At 43.7% G+C, this 14,608-nt stretch overlaps 1 protein-coding gene across 1 annotated transcript; it reads left to right on the top strand.

Annotated features, from left to right (window-relative positions):
• The first annotated feature begins 631 nt into the window (after positions 1-631).
• Positions 632-14,209, top strand: trdn (triadin). The gene is made up of 28 exons (XM_088286866.1): positions 632-862; positions 3,733-3,948; positions 4,238-4,279; positions 4,855-4,980; positions 5,084-5,110; positions 5,731-5,757; positions 6,074-7,168; positions 7,230-7,337; positions 7,588-7,656; positions 7,775-7,822; positions 8,012-8,080; positions 8,169-8,204; positions 8,319-8,378; positions 8,481-8,534; positions 8,613-8,660; positions 8,745-9,059; positions 9,129-9,206; positions 9,274-9,318; positions 9,418-9,465; positions 10,020-10,064; positions 10,150-10,200; positions 10,265-10,315; positions 10,426-10,557; positions 10,641-10,667; positions 11,050-11,100; positions 11,181-11,210; positions 12,162-12,200; positions 12,594-14,209. Exons 1-28 carry the CDS (start codon positions 847-849, stop codon positions 12,728-12,730), a joined length of 3,090 nt encoding a protein of 1,029 aa, XP_088142992.1. The 5' UTR covers positions 632-846; the 3' UTR covers positions 12,731-14,209.
• Positions 14,210-14,608: the final 399 nt, after the last annotated feature.

The raw sequence follows: 14,608 nt of genomic DNA on the forward strand, positions 1-14,608 counted from the left end.
AACGCAATTCAAGAACATTACCGCCACCCGGTGGAGGAAGTGTGTATCGTAAGGGTTTCTGATTTCTGAAATGTTTTCGTCTACATCATCACCAAAATGACACCGTCCATACAGTGAAGTGGCAGCATCGAGCTGTGGGGCTGTTTTTTTTCTTCAGATGGAACTGGGAACTTTGTCAAAATGGATGGAATTTAGATCAGCTCTAAATAGCAGTCAATCAACAGATTTCTGCTAGAGGAAAAAAAAAGTCAGGAAAAGCCTACCAGAACATGAACTTTATTTCTGTATAGCTAACATGAGAGGAGGTGGAAGTGGGGGGCTGTTATGAGTGGACTGGCAGGGCGGGGGTGGTTAAGGTCACGCCTCTGGCCAAAAAAGGCAAAGGTGAATTGCAGCCGCTCTAAGAATAACACAGCCGCCACACAACCATGACATGAATGTGCATCGGCGCGGGTTGGAAAGTTTCACCAAGCAAACCGGATTGCATGCGCATGTGAATGAAATCAGATTCAGAACCAGAGTCACGCCACGTAAAGTTGTAACGGCAGCTGGGGGAGGCTGGGAGGGGTGACGTCTATCTCACCCCGATCTAAATTTATCGGCCCGGCGCGAGGGCGGGCAGTCAGCATCACACTCCGAGCACCCTCGACTTGGTTTCCTCCATCCGTCCCCCCTTCGCAACCGCAGCCAGCCGGACCACCTCGTTTGTCTTTTGCCAAGTGGCTTTGGTTTTTTTTTTCCCAGTTTTTTAAAATAATTTTGGGACACTTTGGATTAGCTGCCAAGTAGGATCCAACTTGTTTTCATGGCAACGGAAGGTGTCGCCGACACATTGAATGCACGGCAATGACTGAAGCAGAAGGTAAAAAGTTAGTGGAACGAGTTTGTGCAGCAGGGTGGGCTGCTCGTATGTGCGTGTGTGTGCGTGTGAAGGGTCGGTAGCATGTACGTAGCTAAAAATATGCTGATATCAGGTATCATCTATTTGCAATGCTGCCATGCTGGTGTGAAGCTGGGCCATTTCTTGTTCACACTAGACACTTTTCATTGACTGTGTCTTGGATGATTGGATGGAACATTCAATTATATTTTCTGTGGCTTTGATAGTCATTATCATGTCTATTATTATATGTGTGTTATTACATCTTTGGTGGCACAATGGCCTCAAAGTGCGGAGGTCGTGGGTTCGATTCCGGCTCCGGCCTCCCTGTGTGGAGTTGTTCCCCCCGTGCCTGTGTGGGTTTCCTCCGGGTACTCCGGTTTCCTCCCACATTCCAATAACAGGCATGATAAGTTGATCAAACACTCCAAATTGCCCCTAGGTCTGAGTGTGAGCGCGGATGGTTGTTCGTCTATGTGTGTGCCCTGCGATTGGCTGGCAACCAGTTCAGGGTGTACCTCGCCTACTTCCCAAAGACAGCTGGGATAGACTCCAGCACCCCCCGCGACCCTCGTGAGGAGAAGCGGTACAGATAATGGATGGATATGACATCTTTGATATTGTCTTGGATTGTGATGTGGTGTCTTTGAATGTGTTTTTGGTTCTTTCTTCAGCACACATTAATACCGAACCTTACACGGACTGCATTGGTGGTGTCTTTGATGATGTCTTGGATGTTGTCTGCTGGCTCATTGTGGGTCTTCAATGTTGGTTTTGATGTGTAATTGATAAATCTGTGCGCCTTTATGTGTTTTACGGCCTCTTTGAGTGTCTCCACATTTGACAGTGTCTTTGAGCACGTCTTGGCTTGTGACACAGATGGTGATGCGAGGTCTTTAATGATGATTTTGATATTTTATTTTAACATTTAGTTGTATTTGTCTTTTATCTACTTTTAAGTTAGTCAGGTAAGGCAACCGAGAACATCTATTTACGCACATTTGCAATGCCCACCTGGCGAAGAAACTACAAAAATACTTCTACATCAAACTACAAAGTGACAGACATCAAACATTTCTAATTGTAGAGTTATACTGAAAACTTTTCACTTTTGCAACATTTTCAAATGTGAACTGCGCTCTATAAATAAAGTTGTAAATCCATACTGTGCTCCCCTTATAGGATCTTAGTCGAGGTTGTTTCCCACTTGGACAATACAATAAAGCTATTTATCAGTGTCTCGTAACGCTGAACTATTATCACTCATTGGCCTCATGCCTTTGATAGGAGCTCCCAAAGTCAGAAAATCGACAACTTTGCCAACTCGTGGCCTGGCATGCACATTGCACTCAAAGACGTTTCTGGGGGCCGAGTTAATAAGGAAATGTTGTGATTTTGGAGACTTGTGAGGAGATGAGACAAGTCAGGGAAGGAGAGAAGAATGAAAATAGCCGCTGGCCTTAAAAGGACGACTGCGGCGAGGATGAATAATCACACCGGGGAAGGACAAAGAATGATTCACGGGTCAGGTTCAAAGGTTGGAGGGGAGAACATTTTTTTTCATAGGACTGGAAACACTTGTCAAAATAGGACATTATGTGTGTGTGGGGGGAGGGATGTTCCTGGCTCAACTTTTAAATCACACAAGTGTAAAAAGAGGTTTTAACCCCTGATAATATTAAAATGTCTTGTACTGACTGAACATTTTTACTAACGTGTACAAACTTCATATGAGTTAACATTTGTACATAATGTTGAATATTCACACGAACGACTACATTTACGATGACTTGTGAACACAGACTAGAGGGTCCCAGGACATTTATGACAGCAATTTAGTAAATATTAAAGGAAGCTGCGTGCCGCTATTGCATTCGCGGTGTCCGCAAATTGTTGGGTTCAAAGCAGAAGTCAAATTTTGTGAATATGCGTTCCCCCCAAATTGCAATTGCTAACGTGTTAGCATAAACATGTTCACATACCTTGTGAGTGTGTTGATTGGTTGCTGCGATACCTCAGCGCCTTCGCCACATTTGATTTGGTGGATCTGCCAGGAAACAAAATGCAATTGACTGAACTTGGAAAAGGGACGTTGATTTATTTCATACGCTCAAACTTTGTATGAGTAAATGTCGGCGCATTTTTAGTGACATCACTCCAATATGCTGTGCGTTTATGTTTCTAATAATCAAGACTGTATACTTGACTTGCAACTTGTTTTAAGCTTTGCAACTTATTTATGAGTTGCACATTGGTCACGTCTTCCTGCTGCCTGTTGAACATGTGTACCGACAAGCCAACATGACCGCCAAGATGGGCCTCCCAAAAGTGACAAAGGATGACGCTTAAAGCTACACGATGGTCTCATGTGGCGTCCTTCACATCAAAGTAGAGGAAAAAAGTCATGAGGCCTCTTACAAGTGTGTGTGTGTCTTATGTACCGCGCACGCAAGTGAGTGTGCGTGTTTTGTCGAGTGCCGCTAAGCCTTGTGAGTCAGCAACGGCGAAGCCAACGCGAGCTGAGCAAAGTCGACAGGTGGCGGGAGAGATCGGCTGACAGCCTTGGTGTCGGCTTTTTCGCTTCCCTCCATCTTGCTGCTCGCGTCTTTTACGCCAATGGATGGAAATATGCTCAACTATTAGTGTATAAACATGAACTATTATGTCACCCTGTTGCATGAAGAGATTAAATTTACATTAGCATGTAATGCTAACAAGGTACGTTATGTGTATAGAAATTAAATGTGATATTTATGGTGGTGGAAAACTGCGTGTCGGCCCAGACCAAAGTAAAGCAATTTTGGCGTGTTGCCGAACACGTGCTGACCTCCTGCCGGATGTTTTCTCCTCAGCGAGGTCGTCCAGCAGCACCACCACCATGGTCATCGACGGCAAGAGCGCCGAGGTCGGCTCCCCGCCCGGCGACTCGTCCAGGCGAACTCTCGCCGATGACATTTACTCGACGTTCAGCTCGCCGCTGGCATGGATCCTCGTGTTGGCCCTCGTCATCACGTGGTCGTGCGTTTTTGTCATCATGTTCGACCTGGCGGACTACAAAACCATTTCAGGTGAGCACTTTTGTTGATGCACATTCTGTGGGTTTTCAAAATGGAACGTGTGCCTTGTGTGCCGTCACAGAGGGCGCAAGGTTTTTGTTTAAATGTTGCACAGTGATTGTTTTTTTTACATTTTTACTCAGTGGTGGGTTAGCTTTAGTTGTTCTCACCAATGAACTCATCCTCGTAGATTTTTTCAAATAATTTGAAAGTCAGGACTCCTTTTACTTTCTGCTTTCTATTCACGAGCGACCAGAAGAGCTCCTCTCTATTTCTTTCTCCTTCTACTTCCTGTAAGCAGGTCCTGGCGTCAGGAAGGTTTTAAAGGACTCGGAGCGCCGAGGCAAGACGACCCTCCCATTGACTAACCCTTTTTCTTCTCACAGATCTCCCCACTAACCTCCTTGAGTGTGCGCCCTTTTAGCTGCCATTTGTGTCTAAAGCCTTTGATTGTATGCAGTAGTGATTCGTGAGTGTTCAAATGTGATAAAAGTTTTTTTTGTTAATCACATTTGAACTTCAGGTGAGCTTGAATAGGAACAAAAAAAACAAATCAAGCTCCTCTGAACACAGCTCTCTTCATTAGCATCTGGATTTGTTAGTTTGGCATTTTGTTGGTAGAATGCGGTTGGAAATGGACGCAAGGCGGGAAAATCACACTTGCTGGCCATTTTATTAAGTACACCAAAGTGAGCAGCTTTTTTTTCTTAGTATTGGATCTCATTCGATAGTGTACCTAATAAAGTGATCAGCAAGTATGGAAGTATTAATGTATGAATTCAAATGAAATGAATAAGCACGTTAAACTTGGTCTGTCGTGCTTTTACGGATGTATGTCAATAGGAATACTCTCGATATTAAAAGGGGGGCGTTTACTTCTTCCCGTCAATCAAATTCTTGTGATACTCCTGCCGGCAGGAGGCCTCGGCAGGATCGGCTCGGACCCGGCCCAGGCCGTCAACGATGTGGTGGAGAGGTCCACCAACGCGGTCCACGCCATGTTGAAGTTTGCCGCCAGCCTGGTCGCCCCCGACGAAGATGATGGTAAGACTTTGATGGAGAGCGACCAGTCCATTTGTGTGTCTGTCCGAGTGGCGGTGGGACTCTGCTTCAATCGGATGGTTTTTCCCTTTCTCTTCGTCTTTAGGAAATCTCTACGCTGTGAGGAAAAAAGGTGAGCGTGATTTTCACGCAAACGCGATTTGCTCGTATTAAAGCGAACGTCACAAGCTGGCAATGCTTTGGCCTCACTTTTACACTCCACCGCATTCGAAACTTCAGAATTGCACAGTTGTGGACAGGGCTGGCTCATTCGTGGATTTTAGCCATCAATTCAAGTTTACGACTCTAGATGATTTTTTTTTTTTTTTTTTAATTTGCGGCAGCTCAAAATTTTATTTTACGTCCATATCACATACGTCCTTGTTGTAGACGACTTCCGATGGTTAATGTTACACAAAATTGCATCATGACGTATGTACTTATGAACCGTCTCAAAGCGACAACGTGGTTGGAGGAGGTGAAGGAGGAGGAGCAGGTGGAGGTGAATCTTAAGAGAAGAAAAGGTATTTAAGGCTAAATTCAAATTGCTAACTGTTCTGTGATGGTGTCACTAAATGTGGAGGATCCGTACACCTCGTCTTTCCGACCCCCCCAGTAACAACAACTGTGCTCGACAGCACTAAAACACGCTTCGGCTTTCTCTTCTGGCTTGTTGCTAACCGCTAACACGGCGCTGTGTGCTCCAACTCAATCTGTGTCCTCATTTTTTTTTGTCTTCTTTTTGTGTTGCAGGGGAGTTTCTACCATCCCGAAAACAAGGTGCGTGAATGCACTCGCTTCATTTCGTGTCAAAAGAAGTTAAGCCCTGATAATGTGCTCGTTTATCAGCATGATTTCTTTTCAAAGCACCTGATGTGCACTGCTTAAACGAGCAATATTTAACTCTAAATGAGGATTTTTTTTTTTTTAGTTAAGCATCTAAAAAAATTTGGAACAAAAACATTTTAGCAAATATAAGATTAACATTTGCATTTCCCATGAAAAATCGATTACGATCAAAGTTTGGATTTTTGTGGAAAAAAAAAAGATTTGCTCCCTTAAATCGCAGATGAATTGTTTCCATGTTTGTTTTAAGTCATCAAGATGCAAGTGAAGAAGTCACAGTCGGCGGTTGAAGTGGTCCACGAGGACGAGGAAGAGGAGGATGAGGGGTATGAGGAGGACTATGAGGAGGGGGACGAGGAGGAGGAGGAGGAAGAGGAGGAGACATCTCATGTAGAAGATGAGGATGATGAGGAGGAAGAAGAAGAGGAGGAGGAGGAGGAGGAGGAGGAGGAGCCATCTCATGTAGAAGATGAGGATGATGAGGAGGAGGCAGCTGAGGTGGAAGATGAGGGAGAAGGAGATGATGCCGATCAAGAGGAGGAGGAAGAGGATGGAGATGATGCAGCTGCAGAGGAAATGGACGGGGTGGAAGATGACGAGAACGTGGCTGCGGCTGAGGAGGAAGATGAGGAGGGAGCTGAAGCCACGGTGGAGGTGAAGGAGGATGAAGAGGAGGAAGAGGAGGAGGAAGGCACTGCAACATCTGAAGATGAAGCCTCACAACCTGACACTGAAGAAGATGAAGAAGAGGAGGCGACAGCTGCTCAGGATGATGAAGGCGATGAGGCCGATGAAGACAACGATGAAGAGGAGGCGGCTGCGGAGGGTGAAGAAGAGGCCTCCGAACCTGACGATGATGAAGATGACGAAGAGGAGGAGGCATTGGCTGCAGACGACAAAGATGAAGAGGTCGCAACACCTCAGATTGATGAAGGTGATGAAGAAGACACAGCCGATGAAGATGAGGAGGGCGAGGAGGACAGCGATGAATCTAAAACAAGGGATGAGGAAGACGAGGCCTTCGCTGACTCCTCAAGTCTTCCTTTAGAAGAAGATGAAGACGACCATCTTGCTTCGGCCGCTGATGAAGATGACGAAGAGGAAGACCTCAACCAATCAGAGAGCCCTGAGGACCACCAACCTGATGATGTCAGCAATGACGACGACGAGGAAGACATCCAAGATGAAGATCGCTTTGACGACCACAAAACCGATGATGTCACCGAAGATGATGACGAAGATAAAGACGACGACGAGGATGATCAAGTTGCAGTTGGTGAGGAAGACGATGAGCCTTCACTTGCCCTCGAAGATGACGACGAGGAGGAAGACGACTTGCTGTCAGGTAGCGTGTTGACATCAGCCTCCGCTCGATCTTCGTATCTCTCAATCTCTCAATCTTGCAGTCGTCGCTGCCGATGAGCCCGGCCCAACAAAAGCAGAGGAGGAAGAAGAGAAGGAGGGTGACAAAGAGGAGGATAAGGCGACGAAGGACGCCACTGAAGCGCCTGCAGGTCAGCAGAAACATGGTGCCAATTTTGATACCTTCAAGTGGCACATGGACGCTAAAAAAAAATGCTGGGTTGTTAATCTTGGGTTGAAAATCGATCCTCATAACCCGCCAGTCCATTTCTTGATAGCTTGAAGTCATCAGCATGGGTAATTGTTACAACTTGTTGGCTCCAAATCGTCCTCAACCCAACGTGCTGCGTTTAAATGACCCGGCACTTTTACGAGTGGAACCGACGTCTTCTTCTACTGTAGCTCCAGTGTGTCCCTGCACAAGTTCGGAAAAGACGCGAGTGTCTGCCGTGAGAAGTGCCAAGAAGAAAGGTTGGTCCACCACGCCCCCAAAATGAGTCCATGGCCCACTTTTGGGTCCGAGTTGAGCTTTAAGCACAAGTTGATGTGGAAAAATAATGATGCGACTATGTTGTTGTGATTTTCTCAGCTAAAGAATCGAAAGCAGTGAAGATCACGGAAAAACCAAGGAGAACCGGTAACATTTACTTTGCTTCGACTTCATGAAGTGGTGTCGACAGATTATCAGGAGACACTTCTTCTGTTCTGTGTGAAATGGACTTGATCATGACTTCAATTCCATACGTGAATTTAGTTGAGTGATGTAACTGACATTTGACTTTTGTCGCTTTTTCATTTTGATGTTGATGACGCGTTTGCTTCCCAGCTCTTCCCAGGACCGCCAGTCTGGAGCCAAAAATGAGACGGATCCGAAGGATTCCGGCGGTTCTCAAAAGTACGTACAGATGACGTGGAGATGATGACAGCTGAGGCACGTGTGCCGGTTCTGCTCTGATTCCATTTTGTTCTTTGTCCTTAAAAAGCCAAGAAAGACGACAAGAGCACGAGGCCCAAAAGAAGTAAGCCAAGCCTCGATCGGGTTCAAGAAAATCGGATTTAAATTTTTTCAAGAATAAAGGATACTGTAGATGTGCTTGGAAGTGAACCGCTTGCTGTTTCTGTGAGCTCAGTAGAAGCACCTGCTGTGAAGGAAAGTCCCAAACCAGCTCATGTCCCCGAACCAGTGCAAGATGGTACCTCGGCACTTCACACCATGATACATGATACATTGTGCTACGTTGTGCTCGATCCATTTCCCACATTGTTTATTAATAATGTGGATGCGTTGCTTCCAGTTGGACCTTGCAGACCGGCACCAGTCTACTGTCCGTCTCCTCCCGGCTGGTACGGTGAGTGTTCAACAACTGGAATGATTGCAACCGGATCGTCCCTACGTTCCCTTCACCTCTAAATATTTGGCCTCACAGTTCATCAGATCGTGACCGACACCCCGTACCCGCCTCCGAGCGCTTCAGGTAGGGTCACCTGACTTCTGATGCGTCCAATTGCTTTGCGCCACACGACTAACATGACTTGTGCTCTTCATTTTTTCTTTGCAGGTTCTGCTGCTCCAGTTCTGACCACCCATCCCGTCCACCCGGCACCGCTTTACCAAGCGCACCCGATGATGCCGCCACTCTACCCCCACTTCCACCACTATGCTGCGCCCATGCAACCTCCCATGCAGCCCCCACAAGATCCGGTCCAACCAGTAGAACCAGTCCAGCCAGCTCAACCAACGGAACCTGTCCAGCCTGTCCAAACAGTACAACAAGCATTACCAGCGCAGCCAGTTGAACCGGTCCAGCAGGTCGAACCCGTCCAATCTGAAGCCACAGAACAAGCACCTCCCACTCAGCCTGAAGTCACGGAAGGTGAGTAAGACTACAGTCCGTTTACTTTCAAGACACCAATGACACACCAAAACGGTTTCCTTCTTACAGAAGAGGAAGCAAAACCGGAAGCAAAAGCTGAACCAGAGAGTGTCAAAGAAGATGTGATGGCATCATCCGCAAAAAAAGGTATCGCACTGATCATTTTTTGAATTCTTATTTTAATGTTCCAACATATTAATTGTGTTTATTCCAGAAGCCAAGAAGAAAGAGACAATAATGAGGACTGAGGATGACAAAGGTACTTTGCATTCCATCACCACTTCGACAACAGCATTTGCAAAGAGGCTTTGCGGCCACTTCATTAGGACCCCGTCTAACCATCTGTTGTCTTTTGCAGACAATGAGCTCAAAAGAGGCAAACCCAAAGCTGCGTCTACAAAAACAGGTGGAAAATCAAAGATGGTCAATAGTTGCTCCCTCGTGTCGGGCCAAGTTCGTTCCAAATGGAATCGAGCGAATATACTACTATAGCGGAGCGTTCTTATGTGTGACATTTCATTTTAATCCACTGATGGCCTTCAATAACGAGGTTGTGGACAAGAATAGCGAAAGTGTCGAGTGTGAGGGAAGGACGGAGCCAGTTGATGTTACAGAGGTGAAAGGGTGCTGAGCACGTTATGTGGGATTTCTTTTTTAGTTAACTTTTATTGACCCACATAAGAACAAAATCTAATGCTCAAAGTCAACCTGGCAATGTTATTTATGGGAGAGAAAAATTATTAATTAAGATAAGCCAGAAGGGTACCAAGTGTTAGGTTTGCTCATCAGATATACAGAGAAAATGTGTAGAAAATATTGACAAGGGAAGAATACAAGAGGCTCAGGGAAGGATCCCTGGGGAACGCCTGTGTCAACATTAAAACATTACTTTAGTGTTGTTTGAATTAAATGTTGGCGTCTATCCCTCACATTGACTTTTTGTTTTTTCATTACATTCAGCTATAAAAATGCAAAGCAAAAGTACAGCAGTTCCTCCAAAGAAAGGTAATTGTCCTTACGTTTCTGGTTGACGTGGTGACAACGTCACTTTTTAACCAACATGATTATTTATTTATTTTTTTAACACTAGAAGCTGCAGCAGCAAGACGGAAGAGAAGCTTTGCATCTGCCTCAAAGACAGGTCTCTCATTCTTGTCATATGATGTCATCACGGCAACTGATTGTTTTTTTTTTGTCATTCTTAGATGTTGTTGTTAAGAGCAAAAGCAGGACTTCCTCCTCTGGAGTCAAAAGAGGTAAAAGTATTGACGTTTCATTGACAATCAAAGGTTAAGGTCCAAATATTCCGCGGCCACAACATTTGAGACTGGACACAAGGGCTTGATTTGAAACGTTCACTTTGCAGCAGGTCCAAGTCAAAGTCCCAAAGCGGCAGAAGCGCCGCTGCAGCCCAGCAAGCTAAGGGGCGGACTATTGGACACGGTGAAGAAGACAAATGTGACGGACAAGTTTGACAAATCTTCAACGTCGCAAACACGTGAGTCCGCCATCAAAGACAAAATGGCTGCTTGATGAAGACCGATGAATTATTGACGTGTGATTTTTTTTTCTTGTCTTCAGCCAGAACGAGAACAATTTTACTTAAAAGTAAGTTTAATACCTGTTTGTGTACGCTCGGTGGTTTGTCAATTAACACGTTTGTTCATTTGTATTTTTATTCAGATTTATTTAATTAATTTAATAAATTGAGAAATCGATAATTTGTAAAATAATATTATACACAGTATATATTGTACTGCATTTAATTATACATGTTTTACAGGCACCATTAATTATGAATATAAGTTATTTCTGTATTTTACGTTAACATTTGATCTTGACCTTTTATATCATAAAAGCTGACAATTAATTGAAAACACTTTATTATTTCTCTACTGATATTTTTCTATGCTTTTGCTCGTTATTTACTCCCTGAATTAATTTAAGGAAATGTTTTAAATATACAAATGCCATTTTTTTCTACTGTCAGGCAAAGCCAGTCAGGCAGAGAACAAGGAAAGGTCCTTGAAGGACACTAAAGGTTTGCAACAATGTTGACTTACAGTGAATGACATTTCAGGCCATTTAAGATTCACATTTGTGTTTTGTTTTGCATTTCAGACAAAAAAGACAAAGAGCCTCCACAAGCCAGTAAGTGTGGAAGCCTTCAATGACTTCACAATGTTCATTTGGATGCCAAACACAAGCAATTCACCTCTATTACATTATCAGAATTTGATTAGTTCTTCAACCCTAAAAGTAAGCTAAAGTTGTGCAAAACAAGTTTCCCTCCACCTAATATTTATTAATGATTTGTCAATAACGATCAATCAGTGCTACTGCTAACAAGAAGGCGACAGCTTTTTCCCCTTTCACGCTCAAAAGTGGGCAAAAGGATTTCATGTTCATGTTTCCGAAAATAAAATGAAATAAATAAACCACATGTTTTAATGCTTGTTGTCATCAGAGGGAGGAAAAAGAGCTTCCCATAGAGCCTGAGGTATTTGTTTTGTGTCTAATTGTCTTTTTCTTTTTCTCTCATCAGCACAATATGAAGATGAGCCTTAACAATTTGACTTATTTTCGCAACGTAACCCTTCCAAATGTTCTATCTTCTTCCTGACTCTCCTTCCCGTAGCGACGTTGCGTCTTCCTGAGTGTTTCCACACGTTGTTCGTTCCCATACATCGCCTTTCATAAAAACACCTCCAAGGCTGAGACGGGCAAACTTTTGTGCTCAAGGGCCACATTTGATTTTTAGATCCAAAAGGTGGGCTGGACACAAGGTCATTTGTGGTGAGGATGAAATTGCCAAAAATATTTCCAGCACTCTTCGTTCCATAAATGCTCGAATTACAGATTTAAAACAAACAGATCAGAATTGAGTTAGTTCATCTGTTCGCTTTAGAAATCAAACGTGGCCTCCCCCCGAGCCCTAAAGTTTGTAGTTCTATTTGCACTAATTTGACTACTTTCCATTTCGACTTTAAAACCTTTGCCGCATGCTGAAACCGCAACACCTCCCTTCGTGCTTTCTGTCTGACATCTTGTTAGCGTGTAGCGTAGTAGCTCAGTGTGTTGTCTTGTGTGTGCCTCTCGCAGAAAAGACAGAAGATGAAAGTGACGAAAAGAAGAAATCAGGTCAGTTCATGCTCAATGCAGTCAACTGCCGCTTGCTCGCGGTTTAGCTTTTTTGGTGAACCTATTCTCCTTTATTTGCTGAAAAGCACATTTTTTTAGCTCAGGCCAGAGCAATGACATATTTGCATTGTTACCATTTTGTGTCAGCTTGATGACATTTAGACAATTTAGTGTTTTGCTGCCATCTAGTGGCATCTATAGGAAATTTTAACGCTTTTTTAGGTGGGGGGGTGGTGTGTAACACTACATTCAATATAACGGCAGTTTACCTTCCTCGGCACTAGAGGATGCTGTTAGTCCAAAGAAACAGGTTAGGGAGCACTTGCAGTCAATTTTCTCCTACACTTTCTGCTTTGATTTTCAAAGTGAAAGTTCCTGTGTGTGTGTTTACAGGTCAAAGATACTTCCAGTGTGTTTACGTACCCGGCAAAAATGCGCAGTACCCCCTGCGACCGTTCAGCCCAGCCATGCCACCCGCCCTCAAGTCATTAGTGGAGCAGCAGAGGACGGCAAGAACGTCGGGGCAGTAGGGCAGCTACGATCGCACCCTACCACGACGTCGTCATCGTGCAAGGGACTCCTTTCCATTGACAGCAACAAGGACTGAAATATTTACATGTATTTGTTTTTTACCTACAAGGCTGAGCTCCTCGGGTCTCTTGTTCTGACCAATGAAAAAAGAAAACCAAAAGATAAATACACAGTAGAAGTGAAATGTAGCTAGTAAGCAGGCGTAAATCAAGTGATTTTCTTTACATAACTGCATCCCTTGTTGCTAGGCAGAATTGTTATGACACAAATGCCCATAAAAATGATTTACAACCATCACATTTCCAGATGACTCCAATACCCCATGGAGTAGATAAAGGACAGGGGGGGGGGCTGTCAGAAACAATTAAGGGGAAATTTTGAATTTAAGAAAAATAATTCTCGATTGAAATTTAGCTTGCTTGCAGACATGGTGGCATGGAGTCGCGTTCTCGAGTCAAGCAACACACTTGCTGCAATTAAGTATGAAAATCTGAAAAATAATCTTACAATTAAAACGCATTAGAAACAAAACAAGCTTTTTCCCTTCAACTGCAGCACCATCTGCTGGATCTGATGGGGCACTGCATCTTTTGCCCCTGATTGTATTAAATCGTGTTTCACTCTGTTTATTGAAACCACTTTATACTTTAGCTCATTAGTATGCATCTAAATGTTAGCATATCAAACCACAGGAGCTCCGTCTCTTTCCACACCTGCGCCCCCTGCCTCTGAACACAAGCGAACGCTAATGCTAGCTTGCCTTGAATACTTGACAAAACATGATGACGTTTTAACAATCTATTATCAAAGTCCACATAATTACATCATAGCAAATTAGGTAAAATGTAAGATGAAGCAATTTTCAGTTATTTGAGGTTCAAGCGAAATATTAGCATTCGTATCATTAGCGTACTGCGTTCAAAGACAGGAAGTGTGCGATAGCGCGACCAACTCTGGAGATCGATTGTGTTTATCAGTCGGGGCGATCAGTAATCTCATGACTCACGTCAAAACAACGTGTGCGGCCAAGTTGGCTACAAAGCTAGCATTAATTGTCGGACACGTTGTCTATCGATGTCTTACTTGATGACAAAAGAAAGAAAGCGAGTCTTTGCATCAGACTCCACCCTAAAATTAGATCGGGTAAAAAAAAAAAAAAAAGTGTTCAGTGACTTCATTGTGTTAGCACTTAGCATACGTTAGCATATGTTGCTACGGCTATTGCTAGGGTTGCGCAAGGTCCAAGTCATGTAGTTCAGAGCTGAACTCGCCTCAACTTTCTGAGTCTTAAGACGTGTGCGGACTTGATGACAAAAGACTTGACATTTCAAATTTATCAACTAGCATGTTAAAGTTAGCGTGTTAGCATCTTTTTATCACCGGACTCTACTTCATCACCAAACGGAGTGTTTGGCTAATGTACCAAAAGGGTTTTGATTGTATTTATATTTTCGTGTTTAGCATTAGCATCAGCTAAACAAATGTGACATATTTTCGTGTTTAGCATTAGCATCAGCTAAACAAATGTGATATGCTAGATGTTGCATTTGTGGACTTGCTGAGACCAGTTTGGGATGAAATCATCACGCTTATTGAGTTAGTACGTAGCTAACTAGCATGAGCTAACCATTCAGCCAGCCACTAGCTAACAAGCTAGCTAGTGGGTTTGTCGTTACGCTGCTTCATGTTTTTTTTAGGTCACAAAAAGATGTGTGAGTTTGAGTGTTATCCTGTCAACATGGTTCCAGATTTGCTAAAAAATATGAAGATGATTAATAATAGCAAAGATGGAGCCTGTGCCGTGTGAATTCAGATGTGAATACTTTTTGTTTTTATTTAATTTCAAGAGTATATACAATTTTGAAAGGAAGCAGGTT

The sequence above is a fragment of the Idiotropiscis lumnitzeri genome, chromosome 21, assembly GCF_059441095.1.
Source record: "Idiotropiscis lumnitzeri isolate Australia: NSW breed Sydney's pygmy pipehorse chromosome 21, RoL_Ilum_1.0, whole genome shotgun sequence".
NCBI classification, from domain to species: Eukaryota; Metazoa; Chordata; class Actinopteri; order Syngnathiformes; family Syngnathidae; genus Idiotropiscis; species Idiotropiscis lumnitzeri.